This window comes from Corvus cornix, chromosome 2 (assembly GCF_000738735.6).
Source record: "Corvus cornix cornix isolate S_Up_H32 chromosome 2, ASM73873v5, whole genome shotgun sequence".
Taxonomy (NCBI): Eukaryota; Metazoa; Chordata; class Aves; order Passeriformes; family Corvidae; genus Corvus; species Corvus cornix.
Genome location: NC_046333.1, coordinates 4,090,531 through 4,114,467, shown reverse-complemented (window position 1 = coordinate 4,114,467; position 23,937 = coordinate 4,090,531). Strand labels below are relative to the sequence as shown.

The window sequence follows — 23,937 nt, the reverse complement described above, 5'->3', positions numbered from 1 at the left end:
ATTCAGAGGTGGTGACATCACGTTTGTAGGGACAAAAGGATCACCCCTCATTATCTGGAGGGACAGAGGTTCTCCCAGGGGGTGACACATCTCTGGCTGAGCGGTGACTCCCGTGTTTGCCTTTGAGCAGCAGCAGCCTTGTCCTTGCTGGAGTTCACCCTGAGCTGATGAGGCTGACAGTGCCAGCTGTGCTGTGCTCCTGGGTCCATTCTCCTGCCATGTCCATCCCATCAGGGGTGTCCACGTCATTAAGTCAAAAAAGGTGGGTGCCAAACTGAGCAACACCGGTTCGGGGAGAGCAGTGGGAGGCACCACGAGGGGACACGGACACAGCCACCACCTCCCAAACTCAGTTTGATCTAATTTTAGCCACGACCAAACCTCACCTTTTGATATTGGGGTGCACTGCAGAGGCACTTACCTACCCTAAGCAACCCACCCTACAGACACACCACTGATCCCTGTGTGTGCCGTGCCTCGGAAATGCCCCTTCAACCACGGACACCCCGTTCCCAGCACAGCTCCTTCCCAACAAAACTCCTGGGAGCTTTCCAAGGCTGAGTCTGCCAATCTGTCCAAACCAATGGGTTACCCACAGATCATTTCTCCTCCAGCAGAACCAGAGGAGTCCAGCAGAACTTTGCCTGGGCTCCTGCCAGCGTGGCTGGGCTGCTGGGGAGTCTGGGTGGTGAAGGTCGCTTGCCAGGAAAACTGCTGGAGGCTGCATCCCACCTGGAACAGCCTTATCCCATCCTGCAGGCAATTTCAGAGCAGCTGGCTTTCCTTTTGAGTCAAAAGACAACAGAAAGGGGGGGAAAAACCACTGAAAAGCCTATAGGTGTATAGACTATTGTGTATTCAGTCCTGCAGACACTCGGTTTCTGTCGGGACAGAACAACAGGATCTTTCTCACCACTATAAATGAGCTGTTTTATGAATTTTGAAACACTTTTTTTGCCAAGTGAAAAAAGAAAGAAAGAAAGGAATCTTTATCCTAAGCAGCAGTTAAGGAGATTGGTAAAATTAAAAACGAAACCAAAACCAAACCAAACCTAAAAAAAAAAAATCTAAAAAATCAAGAACCTGACCCACCAGTACAAAGTAAAGGCAGTCCAGGGCATTCCAAATGATCATAGAACTAACTAAAAAATATTTTTAATTGCATCTAATGTGCTATCTTGAGCCAGCTGCTTATTCCAACAGGCCTGAGGTTTTCTGCTCATAAAGCATCAATAATATGTGCCTCTTCCTAGAAAGGAAGGCTCTAAGTCTTACTGTGTCCGATAAAAAGTCCCAAAATAGATTTTTCCAACCAAATAAAGTGTTTTATTCAGATATTCATGTGGATATGGCAGTGATGTTAAGAACAGCTATTCAAGTAGCTGAAGTAAGCCCTTCAAAAGAAGTCACACAGCTTTGAGACTTGAACAAATTATTGTATGATCTCATCCAAGAGATCTAAATAGCTGGAACATCTGCAAGAGTCGCCACCGATTTATTTAGCAGAGTTCATCAGTAGTTCATCAGCTCTGTTTGCACAAGCAGGTGCCAGGGCAGCCACGGAGGAGTCCTACACATGACTGAGAACGAGGAGAGGGGGAGGAGGGTGGGACAGAGATGAGTGATTTTATCCTCTAACATGGATGTGCATTAGCAGGAGTGAAGTCCCTGCTGAATTAGGGCAGTGCCTATTACTGAAGGAGAAGTGCAGAAATGCTTTTTCCCAGAGAAGTATTACATGCACAAGTAACTATATTGTTAAAATTTTTTATTTGTGACAGTAAAGAAACCATTCAATACCTGATTGACAACACTTCTCTCTCCTGCAAACACTCATGGTATCTGTAGTGTTTCTCAAGTATTGCTGGATTGTTCATTGCATCAAAGTGTAAACAGCTCCATCATAAGGAAAAAAAAAAAAGGAAAAAAAGAAAGAAAGAAACATTTCCATTGCTTACTCCTCTGTTAAGGAGTTCCCAATAGATCTTTAACAAGAAATAAGAGAGAGTCAGCTGGGATTTTACAACATCATGTGAAACAGAAAACTGACAGCTGGTTTTGCATAGTTAGCCCAGAGATTTTGAAGCGATTGCCCCACGCCAGTCTCACCTGCCCCTCCTCGCCCCAAAAAGGCAAAAAACATCACAGCACCTTGGAATCAGAGGCACAAACTTGTCTTTGTTTTACAAATAGGGCTGCGCGGAACTGTGGTTTATTAGGTTGAAAACAATCTGTCCAACAGAGGGTTACGCCTTCGGAAGTCACAGAGCTACAGATTCTTTTTCTTGGTTTTTTTTTTTTTTTTTTTACACTGAAATTTCAAAAGCTGCAACATCAGCACACACCAGTGTCATTTAGATACTTTATTGTCCCCAACCAGTCTAATCAAAATCATGCTGTAAGAAAAGTGATTGTGTACACTTGACAACCAAAACGTCTCCAGGTGTTGAGTTTCTTCCACGTAAAACTTCTGCTGTTTTAATAAAGATCAAAAGGGCGAAACAAAGAGACAAATTATTCTTCCAAAGCTACCTAAATGAACACAGCAATATTGTACATTTGCTACCATCTCCCCATCCCAAGCCTGCCACGCTTCCTGGTGGTGAACAAGGATTCAGCGCACAGCCCTAAGGTTACAAATGGCAATTTCACTGTTAACACTTCAGTTGGATTTCAAGGGTCTAAGGCATTCTGCCTTACAGCTTAATTTAAAAATACCTATACAGGCAAAAAACCGTTTTTTAACCCAACATAAAAAGGACAACAGAACTCCAGGCCAGGCAGCTTCTCTTTAGAATGACCAACTGGGAAAAGACTTTTTAATATTTCTGTAATAGCCAGAAATAGAACTGAAACCCAGGGTTTGTAACAGCCCTGGTGACCTGCATGCACTAACTGCACTTCAAAATATGCAAGAGATTTAGGAAACAAGGTTTGTTTTTTTTTTTTCCTATTTGAATTTTTTTTTAAATCTTGTATTTAAAATACAATCAAATACCCGTATTGCAAATTTTACAAACATTCCACTCGTTCTCTGACTTTATGGACAGAACTCTATTGCTTTGTTAGAATCTAGAAACTCTAAATACACAGCGTATGTATATCCACGCAAACTCAACACTTGAAATTTCAAGTATGATGGTAGTGTCAAAATAAACAACTGTGACAGTTTGATCCCTTTGGCCAAATCTGAATACCCAGGGGGAGTCCAAACCTGATTGCAGAGCACTCTGAGTTTTATTTCCGTGTGAGTTGGGTGGATTAAAAAAAATAGAATTGATCAGAACTTACAGAAAAAACTCTTAAAACTAGCAGAGATCAAAGCTGTGGTAAGTTTTTTGTCTTTGTATTGTCCCCAAGTGTCATTTTAATGCTGTACTAAGTTACAGTAATTTTTTTTTCTTTTTAATTTGGGGATTTTAAGAGCCAAAATAATACAGTACAAGCGTGGTTGTACAGAACATCATGAGAACCGTTCCTCCAGAGGCTGGTGCAGAAGTTCAGTTGCCCATTCTATGTGGATTTGAAAACAATACAAGACACTTTAATAATAGAATCAACATTCATTCACAGACTTAAGGCAACTGGTTCATGAAATCGCTGCTTCCAGAGATGCAAACGGGTGACATGGTTTGTCTCACATCCAACAGGTCACAACTGTCACACGGCCCTGTCTCGTGGATTATTCATTGTCTGATTGTTTGGTCTAATGCTAACGAGAAAAAGTCTTTGAATTTCTTCAGCCATTCCTCTCATACCTGCACGACTAACTACAACCTGAATACTTCCCTGCAAACTGCACCTGGGGCCCAGGAGCCACAGGCACAGTTGTAAATACTGCTCACAGAACAACTCTTATTTTTTTTTTTTTTGGCAGCTTACAGTTTCATTACTCTGGAGTCAAATACAAAATTAAACCATCTTAAACTGAAAGTAAACATTAATGGACTAACCAGAATCCATACGTCCTTTTTTTTTTTGTTTTTTTCCTCTTTATATTTTTAAACAAAGTAGGCTTTTTTTTTTTTTGAAGTTTTTAAATTCTGAACTCGACAGTTTGTCTTTTTGCTGTGGCACAGATTTATACAGTACTAAGGTGATGCCAGCTGGTTAAGAAACAAAAGGGTGATGCCGTACAGACTCACGGGTGTGACGGGACTGCCTCCAGCACCCCTGGGCCCAGCCACAACTGGAGCACAGCTGGAGCACAGCTGCACTGCAGGGGGCTCAGTCTGATACTGCACCCACAACAACCCACTCGCTGCCTGTGTAGACTGGCCTGCCCTTCTCTGGTGGATTTGTTAAGCTGCTTCACCAATGTTTTTGAGACAAGGGTCACAAGCCAAGTCCATCGCAAAGGAATTTGGTTTTTTTCCCAAGTCATCAGGACTTTTTGAGAAAAAGAGAAAAGGCAAAGGGGGATTACAATTCAGAATTTAGCACAAGGCTAATTAGAAGCACCAAATAGTCCATTTAGTCTTCTCTGATGACAGCCAAACGCAGCTGCACCTTTTATGTTTGGCAGATTTCTGCTGTGGACAGTAATTGGAAGGTGACACTGGAAACGGGGGGTTGAAAAAAGGTGTGCCTTGTTCTTCAAAGGCATGAAATGTTTAAAAATTATTCATCCAAAAGGGTGAATGCCACTGCAGATGTTAAGCAGGCTCTCAGATTCAGAGATGACTCTAAGTCAACTCCAAAGCCAGAGGACTGATTTTAGTCTAGGCTAGTAACTTCTGCCCTTCCAGCAAGACTTGATACAGCTCCTAATCTGCACCTTACACCTTGGGGAAAAAAAAATACAAATCAAAGGTGTGGGCAAAATACTTTCTGCATTTTCATATATCAAAGAAAAGAGAAGGCTTCACCTTAATTGAAAAAAAAAAAAAAAATCTCCTTTACAGGTCACCTTTAACTGGGTTCTCTGGTATATCAGATACCAATGGATTAATCCATGGGGGCGGGTTATGAAGCCTGCATTTTATTTATTGCCCAAGTTTGCAGCTTACAGAAAATGTCTCATAGCACAGGCACAGTGGCAAAAACAGTATAACAGCCGATGGTCAACTCCATTTGGTGAGTATACAGTAGCAGCAATTAAAAGAAAAAAGTACTCCAAACAGCTCAATACAGATCCAGCTTACCCAGATGGGGTTGTTTTGAGAAAAGAATCTTAAACTAATAAATAGATCTCCTCGCCGTTCTCCCAAGATAATGGTTTTCCAAAAAAGAAGAGGCATGGCAGTTGTGCGCAAGCAGAGACAGCAGAACTTCATCTGTCTGGAATTAAAGGTGCTTTAGGTCTCTCAGCCACCTCATTTTCTCAACTCCATCACTCCCTAAATACTCAAACAACTGCAGATATGTTTTAAAACTGTGCCCAAAATCCTCATCAGTGAAACAACCACGTTAATGACCCCAATTCACCCCTCCCACAAACGCCTGAACCTTCTGAGCATGACAAAGTGTGATACAACTTAATGTCATTGTGGAGACAGGAACCCAGCATCTTGGTTTCAACTTTTTCCTTTGTTATATATTACAGTGCTCTATAAAATTTTTTTCCTTTTTCCTTTTAAAGCATTTAGACAATACAAGACTAAAAGATGTCTGGAAATACGTCTTATACAAAAATGAATTTTTATCTTAAAATAACATTCAAAAAGGCACTTCATTCTGTAAGAAAAAATTCAGAGTCAGGTCAACTGCTCTAAGCAGGGGGGTAAAATTGTCTGCATAGTGGGAGGGGAAGAAAGGGAGAGAAATTCAACTGCTGAAATACAAGCTTCTTTTTTTGGCATGTTTTAAGAAAAGCTGATCCAGTAAAAGATGTCCATTTATGAAATTAATTAAAAGAGTCCCATTGAAAATAGCTTCTTTTTTTTTTTTTTTTTTTCCTTTAAAAAAGTAGTCTGAACACATGACCTTAGGAGTCAGGCTTCTGAAGGCTTAATAGCATCACTCATGATTGTCCTTCGTGTCCAATGTAACAGGAAGATCAAGAGTAGCACTTCTGACAGGGGTGACCTCCCCAAAGCTTACATTTGAAAGAGCTGAAAGAGATGGAGACAGCCTCTAGCAACTGCAATCTAGGAGCAGGAGTCAGTCAGAGTTAAGGGCTACCTGTTGCAGAGTTTATGAAGCATACTGTAAACTTCTTCCTCTTTGCTTAGTCCTTCAAAGAAAGGAATAAGATCTAGCAGCTCTGTGTCTGTCATGTCATCAAACCAGGACTGCACAGGCACCTGAAACAAAGCAACCAACAAACACTGAGAGGGTTTCATGATGTAAAAGACACATGACTTTTGTCTGTGTAGGTGTTCTGTAATCACCATCATCATCATCAAGGCAATTAGCTACTCATTACCATTCAGGTGGAGCAGCAGGTTCAACCCCAAGCCCAACCAGGACAGCTGACCTCCAGCTGCATGTTGAGGTGACCCACATGACCCCACACTGGGCAGCTCTCCTTGCTCTGCCTCCCTGGTATCCAGAACAGACTGGAAGGAAGACACAGCTTATGAAGCTGCACTGACACTTTATTTACATGCAAATCTTTTTTTTTTTTTCCCTCTAAGAATTATCAGAGTGAGTCACCAGGCACAGGCAGGAAGCAACAACCCCTTCTGGCATGGGGTTTGGAGGAAATGTTTACCAGCAAGGGCAGAGCAGTGCTCAGGTTAAAATGTTACATCTAGAGAGTGGGTTCAGAAAAAAACACATGTAATAACCCTTCTTAAATATGTGGGCTGGATTTGGGGAAGGTGTTCTGTGTTATCTTCATTATGGGAGTACACTGAGGTCTTTCCAAGACTATCTTGGATCTTGTTACAAGCTTTGGTTTCTGTAGAGACTCGAGTATCACTCAGCCAGCAGCATTTTTCTATACATGATTAAACCACTCTGACAAGGCCCTTAATTTCATCTCCCAAACTTCTACAGCTCATTATTTCCTTGGCACTGATTTCCAAGATACCAAGTGATGATCTTGGATCAGGTTTTTAATTTTAACCATGAACATAAATTAGAGCTACAGGTCCTGGTTATTACAAATGGCAGCTTTAAACCACGTGTGGCACCAACCAGAAAAATGTTTTCACCACATCACTTAGGGCATCACAATATTAGGATCTGAATGTGAAAGCTGACTGCTGGAAGATAAATAGCTCATGTTACAAAAAAAAAGTGATTCTGGAGACCATGCAAAGCAGTGCTCTTAATAAAAGATTTCCTACACTGATTTTTAACAGTCCACAAGGAAGACAGCCTAAAAACATTGAAGAAAACAGTGCACAGCCTGGTTGTCTAAAAGTCAGTAGATCTGAGGAGTTCCAGCTTCTGCCCTGGCAGCTAAAGCAGATGTGAGCAGCTGTACTGGCTGCAGCCATGGATGGAGCACCCCAGACCTCTCCATCAGAGCTTCTGGAGCCGATACAAACACACTGAAAATGCACGCTGCCCTCATTATTCTCCCCTACAGAACTGCAGCCTGCCCTTTACCCTTATTCCTAAACCTTGATGAACTAATTGACTAACAGTTCTAATTATGGAGTTAAGACAAAAATAACTGAGGGAGGAGCACAACAACACAACAGGGTCTGCATTTCTTTTTTCCTTTTCCTTACCCACAAATGCAGATCTCAGTAGCAACCAGTAAAGCATTAATTATCTTGCCTAATAAAATATTATTCACACCATGAAAAAAGATGGGAGTACCTAAAGAAATTGAAGCCAAACCATTCTTTCTGTAACCACCACTCCAAAGAACAAAATCCCTGCTGCAGAGCAGCTTTGATTCTTAGAGCTAGGTTGGTTTTTCAGGTTCCACACCACTTGGTATTTCTCCAAAGTGCTGGACCTCAAGCCAACAGCTAAAGCTCAGAGCACACGAGCAGTCATGGCTGTGACACGCTGTCAAGATCAGTCTACCCACACCCTTCACCATTTGGCAGTGAGCCCCAGAACCTACCTGCAGCCTAAGAAAACACAGAATCTGACACCAGCCAGTGCTCTGCAAAGTCTATTTTCTGAATCACAGAATCTGGGCAAGGGCCAGAGAGATGAAGTTACACTCGAGTTACTTTGAATACTTACTGCATTTTCAGGATGGAAGATGTAAGATGCAGGAGAATTATCTACTATAATAACTTTACTCAGCTCACGGCCCAGTCGACTCAGATCCTTCACGTAATTTCCTCGGTGGAAAACACAGGATTCTCTAAAGAGCCTTGCCCTGAACACACCCCAGCGATCCAGTAAGTCGGCTACTGGGTCTGCATACTTAAAAATAGAAGTCAGAAGCAGCAAGTTAGCAACGTGCACATAAGGCTAATTCACAGAGCCAAAGAAAGGACACGAAATAATTTCAGATAAAATGCCCTTTTTTCTCCATTTTCTTCCCTGCTCCTTGTTAATTAACTCACTTGCCTGCAAACCTGAAGTGATTAATAAAGAGATAAAGCAAAGGTAGGACAATTATCTTTCTAGAGAAGGCTAACTCGCACACTAAATGTTTTCTGTGATTTATTGATCAGGTTTTATTGTCAGGGCCAACTTAGAGTTACCCTGAGAGTTTTCTAGAGGTTGATGGATCCAGAGATCTCACCTACCATTACCATAAAACCAGCCAATGCTAATACAAAATCAATATGAAGCATTTCCCCAGCTGATTTGTTTCCATGTGCCTCTGAAGATAAACTGCAGTGAACACATCTGAGCCTGATGTGGCTCTGCCAAATGATGCCCTCGGAGCAACTGGGTCAGCAAGACTCTTAAGATTACCAAATTGCATAATTGGGTCATAAAAGATGTTGTTAGGAAAAATACCCATGAACAATACCAAGGAAATTCCCATTTTATACATAAGATGATACTTTTAGTGAGGCCCAGCTTAGAATCCAACAATTTATATAAACTGACCGAGAAAAAGTATCCAAATAAACTCGAACATGAATAACCACATACTTGAAGATGGTAGTTATACCTTATTGCTGCACAACAGGAGTTACCATTTTCCTGTATTTTAAACCAAGAAAAAAAACTGATGTTGAAGACAATCATCTTTTGGTTATGAAATAAGGCACCTAACTTCAGTATGAAATTGGGCAGTATTCAGGATTTTTTCAACATGACCGAGCAGTTATGTGGTAAAGAGAAAGCAGGGAAAAAGGCTTTATAGAAGATCAGGGTCCTATCCCCTTCCACCATCTCTACACTAGGCTGGAGCAAAAGCTTGCCCTGCTAGAGCACTATTTAGAAATAACCAACACCATCTCACAAACAAGACACCACAAATACAATACACTGAAGGAAGTGAAGAATTCCAGGTCAGTCTACTACTGTAACATCTACCACCGAAACTACCTACGAGCCACTACTGCTACTGCAGGACCAGAGGGCACAAAATATTCCTGGTGACGTTTCAAGCTTTGCAAAAAGGCCTCATTTTCTAACTCCAGATTGCAATTGCACCTTGACAGAACAAGAACCGTGGCTCCCAATTTCCAGTGAGTTTCTGAGTCACTGGTTGATGGCGTAGACGGGGTTTGATTTGGTGTTTTATTTCATGCCCAGCTTTAATGTGCTGCTTCACTCACACGCTATTTGTTCTAATTTCTCACTATAACCATGGTAACTTGTGAGCCTTTCATAGTGGCATCATGAGCAATGCATGGAGGCTACATTATGAGACAAGCCCATATGTGATGGTGTTACCATGGAAACACTTACCCACACACTAGCAGACAAAGTACACACTGTCAGACAAAGAAGCAGAAAAGAAGGGGAAAAATTAAGATAGTACCAACTGTGGAAATAATTATCCATAGAAAACCCAACCAAAAGTCCACTGACCAGCACGAAAAGGGTTAAAGAGATGAAGGGAGGAACAAACCTTGGCTAGACTGGCTGTGAAGAGTACACATTCAAAGAGCTCTCCCATCCTCTGAAGAAATTCGTCTACGTGTGGTCGTTTCAATACATAAACCTGGAATGATAATGGCATTTAGGTCAGATGGTGCTCAAGAAAAGGTAAAAAAAAAACCCAAACCACTCCAGCAATTCCAGCACTTGAAGCAAAGTTAACAGGGAAGCAGTTCAAATGAAATGCTGGGGCAAAAAGAAAGTACACAAGATAAAAGTAGAGACCCAATAATGAGAGATTGGCATGCATGGGCTGCCAAGACCCTGCTGATTATGTAACTGCAAACACCGAGCATCATCTGGAGTGGTGCTCCTTGAAAAATCTCACTAAAGGCAAAGGCAGACAGGAAGGCTTCTCAGGAAGTGAGGATGTGGCTCTCCCCACCAAACCCATTCTGGTGCTGGTGCCTTCAGTGCTCAAGAGCTCCACAGAAGGAATAAATCTGATGAAGCCTCTGTGATGGCAGGAATCGCACAATAGGAACCTGTTTTTGTTCTGTGGCTGATTCCTTCATTTCTGAAACCCCAGGTGCTAAGCACCGTAACTCTCTATGGAGAGTGATCAAGCCCTCCAGCTCTGCAGAGAGCTTTTCTCACCAAAAATCTTCACAGCACCATGCAGAATGCCTAAAAATGCTGGTTCTGCAACTTGCTGACAAAGTCCACAGCATCTTCGGAAGAGGACTTTGCCAAAAGATGGCAAATTCCCAGGATCTCTCTCCTCTTCAGCATCCTGTCTTCAGCACTGCTCTGCTGCCTTTCTGCCCTGGCTTGGCAGCCTACTAGCAACAACCTGATTAGCAGATATTAAAACCTCCTTGCTCCTCTTTTCAGAGCACACACACAACGATTTTGTGTTCACAGAAGATACCAAAACAAGGAAACTACTGCTCAGAAAGCTTGGAAGCAGCTCACGATAGACTGGGAAGCTGAAGAGGGGAGTCTGCTTGAAAAGTATTTATCTGTCTTGTTTGCAGTTAGATTAAAAGTTTGAGAGAAAACATTGGCAGCATTTTATCTTCTTTTGTTTGGCAAATAATCCCTAATACTGGAAATTTCAAGTGGAGAACTCTGGCACAGAGCTGAATTCAGGAGAAACTTCAAGACTGATGCTATTTCAGGAATTTCATTCTTTGATATGTTGAACTAGATTAATGGTACGTATTTTACTAGATTCATATTAATAAGAAGTTAAAAAAAAAAAAAAAAAAAAAAAAAAAAAAAAAATCAAGGTACCCAGAGAAAAAGCCTGAAGGAGAGAAATATGGAAACAGCAGCTTGAACTCAAGTGTAACAATTAAAGCTTTCAGCAAAAGAAGAAAAAAAGAAGCTGTGTAATTGAAATTGAAAACCTAAATTGGAAAGCAAAAATTTTTTTAAAACACATATGATGGAGCTGTACCTTAATGACTAAAGCAGAAATGTTAATTTTCCCCTTTATGCAGCATACAGATCATACCATGAAGTCTTTATCTCTTTTAAGTTATTTCTGTGAAATTTATCTAGACGATTTCTGGCCTCATAAGCATTACATTCAAACTTTGATACAGATAACAATTTATAACGCAGATTTCTTTTTTTTAAACAACCACAGCAGCACCTAACCCATCAAAGAATTGTGACATTTTATGGATTAAAGACAGTTAACAGATGTGCTTCAACACCACTCTCTTTCCAGATAATTACAGCAATGTTTCCTGTATTTCACCAGGCACAAACCAAGTAATTTCCTCTCCTGTAACAATGCAATTAATTTTTCATTTAATTCTTTCTACACAATGTTGGGCTGTAGTGTTTCCTCTCCAAATTCTATCTTTGAATTTTTTTAAAGACAGAGAGACAGCTGCAGTCCCTCTCCAGTTGGGTATCCAGAGAGTATCCAACTTCCCAGATGTGAAAGACAGCAGGATCCAAGTTAACAATTAAGTTCTTGATTCTTCACCCTTAGGTTTTATTCCTACACTGATTTTTGAGGGCACAAAAGGGGCACCCCAGAGTCTTAACAACATTCTTGGAGAGTAAGTGCTGGAATTTAATATTAATTTCCCTTTTAAAGGCCAGTGCTTCCAGCCACAGCAGCAGAAGTCTCCTCTTTGCTCTCCATCCCTATCTCTGCCCGTGTCAGTGAAGTATTTCCACTTGGAATGTAATTACAAACTCCCTGCCAAGGATCTGAACTTTGCTGCTTGCAACATAACCCACCTCTTCCATCAGGAGCACACAGTAAATTAACCCCAGAGCTGCAGCCCCAGAGCTCTGAGCCACAGCTTGGGCTGCATTTGCCAGTCTTTGCAATAAATGGCTCTTTTGGCTGCTTTTAGGTCTCCTAATTCTGCACCTAATTGAGGATTAGCTGTGAATACACAGCACTTTTAGTTGGATGGTCTCCCTTCTGCAGTTTTAGGGCTCCTGATCCACCACAGAGCAGTCACAGCCTCCTCTACTTGAGTTTCTCTTGCTGCTTTGCCTTAAATCCTTCCCTGCTGGGATCTGGCCAACAGATTTGCTTCTCATGTTAAATGCCTAATTAATAATAAATGTCATTTCTTAAGATGAAGTCTCACCAAATTTTTCCCTTAATTGTTTCCCTCTGTAAAAAGCCCCAATTCCTTTGCCTTTTTTTTTAACAACACTGATTTTTTTTTTTTTTTTTTTTTTTTTTTTTTTTGGGCAGAACAACATATCTTAATACTCTGGATAGTTATTCTCCTTGAAGTTTTCTTTGGGAAGTCCTACTCAGACCCTGGAAGCAACTCCAAAATGTACTGGCATCCTGGGCTACAAAATCTCTTTGGTTTACTTCGCATAAAAGCTTTCTTCAGCTGACAGTACAGCTCTTTTCTCCTCTTCCTTCTCATTTGGAATTTTTTCCCCTTTACTTTGTTAGTGGCTGGACTTGAATCTCAATGCTGCATGGTTATTTGTGGCTTGGCTTTTTCTTCCACTGCCTGATGTCTTCAGTTGAAATCTCTAGACTAACTGGCTCCTGGCATTTTTCTGAGATTTATACACTGTCTTCAGGGCATTAAAAAAAAAAAAATCAATTTTTTTTTATTATTGTACGCTCACTAATTTTTTCCTTATCACAGCAAGAATTTGGAGGAATATAGTCTTTTTTTATTATTATTATTTAAAGTGAACCCTTCTCAACATTTTAAGCACAAATCAGGCACTAGGCATGTTTCCACAGGATTCTTACAGCTGCTAATGGCAGAACACAAGCAATTATCTTTAATTGTTTTCGAGCATTTCGTACTTGCACATGAATTTTCTATATCTCAAAGCAGCCTCAGCCTACAGAGACTCAGTATTTGTGAAACCCAAAGACAAACCCAGCTCATTTTCCATCAATTTAACAGGACACAAAGAATGGCCTTTCAAAATCAGCTTGACAATGAGGAAATCTGCAAGTAATGACCAAAAAAAATCTGCCATGACAAGTCCAACTCCTGTAATCTCCTCTTTTGTGGGGTGGGTGCCTCTTCTGAGCAGTGAGCAGAAAATCCCACGTGTCCTGGAGCCTCATGGTCCTGGTTCACACAGTTGTGGTCGTGTCCCAGTGCAAGTAACCAAGAATAGGCCAGTTAGAATGGACACAGCCTATCCTGGATTACTTGAACCAGGCCACAGCCTTCTGCAAGAAAATCCATGGATTCTGAGCTTTATAGGAAGGAAGTTTATTATTTGAACAGCATTTTACCCCCATTAAAAAAAAAATTGCATATTATGTTCAAAGCATACATGCCAAATGTTCCTTCAGCTTTCAACAATTAAAAATAAGCAATTAATTGAATTAACTCCCCCCTCACCCCAAACACTTAAAAGTTAGTTTTTCCTCAATAAACAAATTATATTTAAAAATTAAATTCAAAATAACACCAAATCAAACTCTTGCTGGCTGCCCTCTTTACTCTTGGACATCAAGAGCAAGGCACAAAGCCACTGGAATTTAATTTGGATGAAAGATTAAGGACAAGCATTCCCTAAAAACCTTCACTTGTTGGGGATTAAAGCTGTATTTGATGCACAGCTTCTGGTCTGGGGGCTGTGCTCACTCTGCACATGGTCAGTGGGAAGCAGGGTCCAAGGGAGAGGATGTGTTCCTGCAGAAGTTAAATCAAGGTACCCAACAGGTTGAACATCTCCCTCCAGCCACCACTTTCACCCTCACTGAGCTTCCTCTCAGTTCCACCACATTCCACTGGATTTCCCAGAGCTTCTCCCTTGTACTTTCTTTGGTGGAGCAGGAGACCAGCTCTGATCTCCTTTCACCCAGAGAACCAGAGGGGAATAAGAGAAGTGGCCAGAAGGGTCAGCGTGCACCAGAACCCTCCTTTTGTATCTGGGCCATCACACCCAGCACAAAGCATGGGATTCTTCCCTGGAACTTCAGCTGCCCTGGGATGGGCACAGCCTCTGCAAGCATCCCAAGACCCACAGCAGAAAGGAAGGGAGGTTCCTCCACACTTGATTTATTTCCTTCTTAAAATAAAATGACAAATCCTTTCGAAAGATAAGGTAATTTAGGCTGGAGAAAGAAAGATGGGAGAGGGAAAAGGGATGTTAAGAAAAGCTGGTTTTTAATCTAGGTAAGCTCATTTACCCAAGCACCCTTTAAGATGATGAATTGTCCTCCCTATAAAAAAATACCCAAGAGTCTCTCTGACCTTTGGATTATAAATTATATAAGGGAAAACAAATTCCCCAAACGAAATACATTATTTTTTTAAGACCTCTGTTGAACAGCAAAAAAACCCAACATCACATTTACCATGACAAAAACATGTTAGATAAGTCAATCTCAAAACTGTACTTCAGGAGTACAGCAATTCAATTTGCCACAACTTGTACTTTCTGGGATGTGAGATCTGAACAATCTCATACAATTTCAAGTTTCCCTATGAATGGGCACCTCTGAAATGGTGTTGCTCAGTTTGTTTCCACTGGGGTTCTGCCTAAGGCAGAGTTCAAGGACAATAAAAATCTGTCAATCTCCTGCCAGACAAGGCACCAGGCTCACTGGTGAAGCAGGGATATGCACTATGGACAGAATGGTTCCACAACATTTCCCATCTCCTGGGATATTCTGCACAGGTGGAAATATTTCTCAATGTCAGTGATTAATCTTGGAGTATATAAACTGCTTAAGAAAATGGACACGCATTATACAGATGACAAATCCTGATAAATGACAGAAATTGCTCATATCAGTTCATTATGCTCTAAGTGACTACAGAATTACAGGTTTGAAGTGGGAACAGGTTGTCAAAGCTCTCCAGCCTGTGTTAATGCACATCAGACTCAGCCAGAACATCCATTTTTGCCCTTTTTCACTGTGTAAAATAAATGAAAAAAAAAAAGATTCCTGAATGTCAGCAATATTACAGAGACATTACACACACAGGCTTTGCCTGTTCTGTGTGCCACACAAATTACCTTTATTTCAAGAATCCCAGATTCCTTACAACTAACCTTCATTTTTACCTTCCAAATGTGACTGAGGTATTTACCTATTCTAGAGGTTAAGAGCTTGAAATACAAAGAGTGAAGCAATTTCCTTGAAAATTATGCAAGGAGTCTCCAGCAAAGCACAGAGACCAATTTCACTTGCCCACCTCTGTCAGGGGAGAAGGAGATGCACAAATCTGCTCCCTTTGGACTCAGTCATGAGGTTTTTGCTTGTTTGGAGGGGTTTTTTTGTTGCTGTTTTCTCTTTTCCCCCACAAGGAATCATCTCCAGGTGCCAAGCTGCATCATTTTTGGTGAAGAATCTGAGTTTGCACCAAGGAATGGAAAAGCAACAGGCTTTTGAAATGTTTGACTGTAAAGCCCAAATAGCCTTTTACTGGGATTTGTTTCAAAATGTAAATATGTCATCTTGACAAGCTAAGTGATCACAACTCTTCAGCCATTCAAAAACTCACTTTCAGAAGCATTCTGCAAAGTTTTAGGAGAGAGAATTTGTCTGTTCTACAGCACCAAACACAACTGAAGCCCACATCAAATCAGTACTGAAAATCACAAATCTCCCAAAACATCACTTAAATGTTTTAAGCATCAGCTCTGGTGAACATTACAGGTGGAAGTACCCTAGATATTGAATTTTTCTACATAAAACAGGCACATGGTAAAAACTGTCAAAACAACTATTACTTTAAAGCACATTTCAGTCCACTGACTGATATTCAGGAATCATTTGAAGAGTGACAAATACATGGATAGCTTCTATCATAGGAAATCAGACAAAATTATGAACTAACTTCATGATCCACCAATTAGCACAAGATAAAAATACAAACCTCCTTGTCCAAGTAAAAATAATCCATAAAAATAATCCATAAATAACGTTTCAAAATGTAAAGTATTTAAAATCTCTGTTAAATCACATCTAGGGGAGATTTGCTCCTCAGTAACTGTAACATCCAACACCCAACAGAAGATGTTTCACACAATTTGCAAGGTTCATGTATCAGAAAGGCTCAGCTTCACATTAACCTGTTTAACTCATCTCCAGCAAGAACTTCAATGCCTGCCTGAAGAGGGGAAGTTACAGCACTGTAATTTATTTATTCAACCCTTCAGAAATGTCTACTGATTAAAGACACCAAGCTAAGATACATGGAAGGGACTGATTTTCAAATTATAGGCATTTTGCCTTTACTCAAAACCATTTCTTAGAGCCTTAAGTGAAGTTCTTAAAGACATAAAAATTCATCTCCTCATGATTTTGTCCCGACCTTTCAAATATGCTCAAGTATAGAAAAACGCCTATCAATTCAAGAGGAACTTGAATTACTTACAGGAATAAAAGGGACAGAAATTAAACACAGACTAGCACAAAAATTGAAGAACTGTCTATTTTTCCTTTATGCTTTTATAAAACATAAATGAGCTTTGGCATGTGAGCTACCAACATACATTGGAGCCAACTCATGTCCTGTTTGTCTTGGAAAGAATGAGAAATGCAGTGTTCAAGCAGCTTTTTTCTGGGCCCAGCAATGTTTGAAACCCCATCCTTACGTCATTTCCTGTTTGAAAACATTTTAAAATTGACAAAGAGTCAAGTATTGAAGTCCTGAAAGAGATATTCCACCTGATCACACAGGGATGCCTGCCTGCAGTCCACAACACACAGCCTCCATGCTTTGCAAAAGGAGAAATTATTGGATATAAAGCAGCAAATGGAGGAAGGGAACGTTCTGGGACACCCAGGACACAATGCTGAAGGAAAAACCAGCACTTACCTGATGTATGGTTCCATCAATTTCAACAGGAACGATGAAATCAGCATTGCTAATTGGCTAGAAAGAATGACAAGGAAATAATCAGCATTAAAAATAAGATCATTAGAGGGAAAATTTCAGGGGCATAAAAGGGAAGAGTACCTACTTCTGAGGAACAAGTTAATAATCATTACTGACTACACAGATCCACTCTGTGTGCGCTCTTACACAAGTCAGAAGCTCACAGTTGTAATTCCAGACACTGCATTTCCCTCTTCTCTCCTATTTTTAAGCTTCATACAACATGATACTGCTTGAATAACCCCCACTACCACTGAGTGTGTTCATCAGGAAAACACCTCTTTGGATAAATTCTTTCCCATCCATTCTTTGTGGATACATGACCACCAAGGAAATCAGCTGTGTACTCCACATATTCTGCTCAGGATCATCCATTAGTGATTAATTAAAAATAAAGACAGTGGTAAAAGTAATACCTACTGGTTGTACTTGAATCAGCACTGCAACAAGACTTAGGTTGTACAGCTAAAGGATTCTAAAGATGCCAATACCAATCAACCTAATCATGCAAAATTTCATTTGAATTCCAAAGGGAAGAGCAGGCACACTCTGCCCAAGCCCTTGAATCCATTTCTCCAACCTGTCAAACACAACTCAATTCTCAAGACTTACTGTGAAAAACTGCTGGTCAGGTAGAATTGCTTTGGAAAGCAGGAATGTGAACTGTAGACAGTTCAGGAGTACCTAATCTAATCTTGGCTACACAGCAGTGGTAGTTGGGAACAGGCTGCTGCCAATGTTTACTGGTTCAAGTGGACACCAAACTTAGGTACAAGCTCATGCACTCTGTCCACTCTAAAAAAAAAAGCCATGTAAACATGCCTGGCTGGAGCTTGGAGCTCATTCCATCATCTGCAGCCTGGAAATGGCCGAGGCAGAGCTGCCAAATGCAGTTTTAACATGACTAATTAACAGCCACTATCTTTCATGGATAAGAGCCCAGTCTGTAACTGGTATTACCAAGCTAAGGCTGGAAAACATCTTCACTCAGCTCTGTGAGATTCATACAGACTTTCCTACCTGGTTTTCTGGATCAGTCAACAGGCTGATCTCAGGAACCACCAAGAAGATGCCCCTGAAGTGTCTGTGGGACTGGAAACAGACTTTAAACCCATTCAAGGGGGGCAAAGAAGTGCCAAGAAAGCAGAGGAGCAGCTGAGGTAAAGAGACCAAGAAGCAGATCACAGACTGGTGAATCTAAACAGGTGCTCTGTGAAAAAATGGTGGGCAAAGAGGATCCTGCAGTATTAACCTGCTAGCATCACTTTGATCCCACTACCTGGAGAAACCAGATTCTAATTCCACTGTCAAACAACCTTCCTGCCAGCAGAGCAAAATGACCACAAGAATTTCTGTGGCGGGAAACACCCTCTCTCAGGAGCGAGGAAAATAAGGAAGATGGTTTGATCTGACACCTGCAAGTGCTGGATCTGAGGGCACAGGAGAGGCTACATGGAATCCTCTCATCCTGACCAACCAGGACTGGCAACCAGACCTCCAGAGCAGCTGGTGATGGAGAATTCCATCCTCTTGATGACCCCTGCGCTGGTGTGATCTGAAGGATTCCTCAAATATACACAGATCAATCTAGATTTTTCCTATGTGACACTGAGCAATTTCCCTGTCTTGCTTTGCAGAAAGACAGAGGGGAGGCTCCCATCTGTTCCCTGCATGAAGCTCCTCAGATAAAGACACTCTGCAGCTCTAACAGCCACAGAACAGGTACACAAAAGTTCTGATGCTTCACCTTAAAAAGAAACCCAAATGAATTGTCAAGAAGCCTCAGCCACCAGTTCTCCAGCTCCCTGCAGACTCTGAAGAGGCTTGCACACACTTGAAGCATTTATATATGCATGACTCCCTTCAGCAAGAGAAATATTCTGCAGCAGCAGCAGCAAAAGAATAGGTCACTGCAAGCTGCTGAGGCTTTGAAATCCACTGATAAAACTACAGCTTTTACAGAATTTAATCCTAACAGAAGCAACTTCAATCAGATGCCAGAGAAAACCACATTCTGTGTGAGCAACTTTGGTTTTTCCTAACAAATAAAACTCACCCTCAGACTTTGTAACACTGACCAAACTACTCCCAACTACAAATTTGCTTCCCCCACTTACACTTCACGTATTATGTTGCTTTCTTGTTGGCACTGGTGATAGAAAAGGAGCACGGACTGGGGTTCTGGTCTCCTCAGGGAGGGAAAAGAGGAGAAAAGTCTGCAGCAATTTGCTGGCTAAAGGTTTGTGGGGCTGTGCATGTGAAGCACGTCTGTGCCTCCAGTGGGAACCACAGAGACAGAGCCTGGAAGAAGGCAATGCATTTCCACTGAAAATCCTCAGCTCAGTTAGAACCGTTTCTATTTAATAAAAAAAAAAAAACAAACCAAAAACTTTCAACATTTTAAATGTTCTAGAAGTGTTTCACTGCCAGTTTTGAATAGGACTGCATTCCAGGCTTGCATGTGGTTTAATACTTTTTATACAAAACCATGTTTACATCTCCTTGATTTAATAATTATTTTTTGCTTCTATGATTGTTTTATGATGGGAATGATAACTATCCTGTCTATCTATTCCCTTTTTACTCTTGCCAAAGAACCCCAAACTTTATTCCATTAATATGCACCTAGAATGAAAGACTAGTACCTCCTTAAAGCTTCACAAATATGCAGGGGCATAAAAAGATGAGAATTACCCTCCTTCAGATGTTGCTGCTTTCATAAAGAGCACTTTAAATATTCTGCCTCTCTGGTTGTGTCAAAAAACCATGTAATCTGCATTTGAAATACGAAGCCTATTTCATAACAGAATTACGAATTCTAAAATATCAAGTGTTTTAAATAAAGCCTTTTGTACTAAAACTCTCAAATTTATGTATGCTTTTCCAGCTTTTAAGTGGGGACCTGCCTGGTTAGAGAAGACATGTTTTAATGGAAGAAGAACCCCCAAAATACCCCCAAACCCCTACAAACTGAAAAACTACAGAAGTAACTTGACTACCCAGGCAGAGCAGGGTGCACACAGGTGTTCAAGCCCCTGCTCTCCTGGAATGTATCATTTTATTTGATGTCAATTCATGGTCTTAATTCACCTGAAGAATTTCCCGTCATGAAACAAAACCCAAAGAGCACCACTGGACAGTGCCAGCCACTAAAGAACTAAATTCATTTCCTCCAGCACTTGGTTTTCTCTTACACACCCCCAGTCACAGGGTTTCATATTGAAATAACAACATCGTAGCCCTAAGACTCAAATACTGCAGAAATTCCAACATCTGCCCAACTTTACTGACCTCACACAGAAAAGAACCAGTTTTCTTTCCCTCACACAAAACATTATTCAGTGCTCATCATCAAGCAGAAAAATCTTTTGGTCTTTCTTAAATATCTACTCAACATCATTTAAATACCCATTAAATATCATTTGAATGAATGGGAGGATTAAAAGGAGCCTGCTAAGAAACACTCTGCAAACCTCAGTCCTACAAGAGAGATTTACAACTGTGCCAACCATTAAACATGCAGTTCTTTAAAATGGTCCAAAAAAAAAATTAATAACCACCTAAACCGAATCTCATTTTGTTTCAAAAACCAGGAAAAAATCACAGTACAAAATTACCCACAACACTGAGAATGCAAACTTGTGTTTTTACCTTTCAGGTAACACTAAGTGTAATGCTTCATTTTTATTATACACAATTAGATTTTTAAATTCAGCTTTCCCTTCCTATTCTTGACTCTTGTTTAAACAGGAAGGCAAGGCTTCTCACTTCCCAATTCAGCTGTGGTTTTTATCTCCCTGAAAAGTTCTCTAGGGCAAGCTCAGCCTGGGTACAGAAGACAAATCTGGCACTGAGGCTGAGAGGTTCCTGCACACCATCATAAATTTTCTATAACATCAGGCACAATAAAGACAGAGAAAAAAATTCTTCATTTCAGTTTGAGGCACAGGAATATTTGTTCTAGTATCTCCATATAAGGTTTTCTTTAAGTCAACAAAGAGAGGCTGCTGCCAAATTCTAACCACAACATGAATTACAAGTTTGCATTTTAAATACTGGCAACTAAGAAGTGAAGGATAAGAAGTGGAGTTGATGCTTGCAGGGAAAATGGAGTGCAAGCACCCAGAGGATTGTAAGGGTGGCTAATCTTGTTTGGTAGCAGTAAGGTAACATTATTAATTCTTATAAATTCTCCAATCAATGTATAAAACCAGCAGACACTTTATCACTATTAGATGTACTAATCAGAAATGCTATCAGTACCCTGAGCCAATTTAGATTTTGTATTTCTGAAGCCTCCTAATTTCAGCCCTACTTAAACAACAGGAAAACCACCAGTACCTTCACCCCATGCTGAACTCTGAAGGGTTATAGAAGTTGCCCCTTGAAGGTGACTGACTCATCAGCAACAACTAAATGGTATTTGCTTCCCTGCTCTGAAAACTAAACACTTAAAAACACTGACTGTGATCAGGACAGAAGGCTGACCTGAGGAAAACAACATCTTCCAGCAAGAGAGAAGAGCCACCACTGGTGCCCAAAATCTCCTGGTTTAAGGCACATGTAACCTAGCATAAAGCTGTGCTGATTCTCCATTCTCCTACTCTACCTATTGGCATCATTTAAACTGCAAAAACAAACCCCTAATTTCAAAGCAACAAATTTTGTACCTGTTCAAAACACAGGTCCTTGCTGGAATATTTAAAGCCATGAAGTCAGTAACTATTCCAGGCCTTGCTGCAGTCAGTGTGATTTTCTCAAAAAACCAAAATAAAACCAGCAATCTCTGGAGTTACTCCCCGGAGAGCTAAATTAGGATGAATAATCATAGGAGAGGCAATGAGGACTCCCAGGCAGAGGCTGTGAGAGGAGTTCAAGTGTTAAGAGGCTTAACAGTTCCTCCAGCATTCACTGACAGATTCAAGCTGCAAGAGATCCCTTTTGAATTTACTTACCTTAAATGAACTGTGCACTAAAGTTTCATCTAAATCAATGACCACACACTTCTTCCCATAGTCTGATGCTGTCAGTTCTGGCAGGAGGTATTTAGCTGGTGGCTATAAATGAAAAGAAAAGAGGAAGACAACAAAAAAAAGTAAAAACCTCTATGGAAGGGGCACCCTTCTGTCAACATTACTATTCCAGTAATTACTGGGAGCTGGCATACGTGACTTGAAATCAAATGCTTTTCTGGGCTCATCCCAAGGACATGTATGGATATTAATGGCTCATGCAACTGCAATACCCATACAAAGACTTTTCTTTTTAAAATTATTTTCCAAATGAGAGGCTTGTTTAGAATGACCTCCAAAGCAAGGGAAATTAAAATGGTAAAAGACCACCACCAGCTAAAAAAAAGCAGAAAACCAGGATATTTGATACAACATCTTTTTCCAGTGGCTCTTCTCCCAATGCCTGGTTTTGGTTGCTGTTGTTATCCTACTTCCAGTCAATGCCATTTCCAACTGTATCAGGCTGATGGACATTTGCACAAATCATTATTTCTGTTTGCCATGAAAAATGCTGAAATGGAGCAATCATCCTGATGGAAGACAACATTCCTGATTTAATCTTCCAGGACATGTCTTCACTCTTATTTTTACCAGTTATGAGGGTGGTGATCCACTTCTGTGTGAATTATGCTCCCAGTCAAGGTATTAGAACTGCAGTGAAGAACCTGAACAGGGCTCTTCTACAGCACTGCCCTTACTAAAAATGGCACCAATCCCATGAACTGACAATTCTCCTGAGAGCAATGCAGACAGCCCCATATTCTTCATGTCATTTCCCACTTCAGCGTCCCAGTTTGCAATAAAAATAAGTTACTTTAGATTTTGGTACTGGATACTTTCTGAAATCACAGAATTGGGAGAGAACTCTTCCATTTGGTGCTGAAACACTGCTGCCACTCAGGGGTTTTTTTGATGAAGGAAAAGGATTAGCTTTATAGTAAAGTATGAATAGGGAGAAGCCAGAGACTGAGAGGAAATGAAATTAATTTAGACTTGGATACACAACTCCAACTCCATTCTTTTCCTATCTTTTTATCTGTTCACTGTTGCTCTGGTAAAGATTCATCATCTGTCAAAGGTTTCTTCTTTTCAGTGGCCCTTTGTAGAAGTGCTTGCAGAGATCTGAGGCCACCCCTGTGCAGGCAGGGGGTGACACAGGTGAGGAAGGCACCTCTGGACACCTTCCAGCAGCCAGGGCAGATTATCAAACCACTGGCTGAATTCAAGTGTCACCTTGACAGATACCAGCCAATGATGCCTAATTAGCCATTGTTTAAATGAAGCACCTAAGAAATCAGATTCTGGACTTAATTTAAGTGTTTTTAGCTAAAGCAGGAGTTCTCGGGGGATTTTTAGGAGTGTTCAATGAAATTGATTGTTCCCTACAATTAACATCGACAACAGTTCCCTCAGCAGCCAAACTGGAAGCTGCCCTGCCTACAAACCACTTATCTCAGTGCATTTCCTCTCAGCACACATCTGACAACGATCTTCAAATTAAAACAACTTCTGCCTAGTGCCTGCAAAGGCTCCATCCACCACAGCCACCTAACCAGGCTGAAATTTATACAGCACCTGTCTAGGTTATGGACAGTCCCACAACTGCTTCAGTTCCACCTCTCCACGTTGGCAGCTAGGACGAGACCTAAAGAATTTCGGTTTCTCCCTCCTATTCAAAGCCTAAAAGGTATTTAGCACCC

General features: G+C 40.8%; 1 protein-coding gene across 9 annotated transcripts in view; it reads right to left on the bottom strand.

Moving 5' to 3' along the window:
• Positions 1-1,751: 1,751 nt before the first annotated feature.
• CTDSPL (CTD small phosphatase like) overlaps positions 1,752-23,937 on the bottom strand; it is an 80,857-nt gene continuing 58,671 nt past the window's right edge. For 6 of the 9 annotated variants that reach the window (XM_010394811.3, XM_010394814.3, XM_010394812.3 and 3 more), the window contains 5 exons: positions 22,181-22,282; positions 17,166-17,222; positions 9,893-9,985; positions 8,095-8,280; positions 1,752-6,245 (listed from right to left, as the gene is read on the bottom strand). In XM_010394811.3, coding sequence (XP_010393113.1) covers positions 6,120-6,245; positions 8,095-8,280; positions 9,893-9,985; positions 17,166-17,222; positions 22,181-22,282 — 564 coding nt within the window. In that variant the 3' untranslated portion in view covers positions 1,752-6,119. Of the gene's footprint in view, positions 6,246-8,094; positions 8,281-9,729; positions 9,756-9,892; positions 9,986-17,165; positions 17,223-22,180; positions 22,283-23,937 lie in introns of those variants that run through there. The other 3 variants (XM_019283158.2, XM_039550130.1, XM_039550129.1) reach the window with 2 other exon arrangements.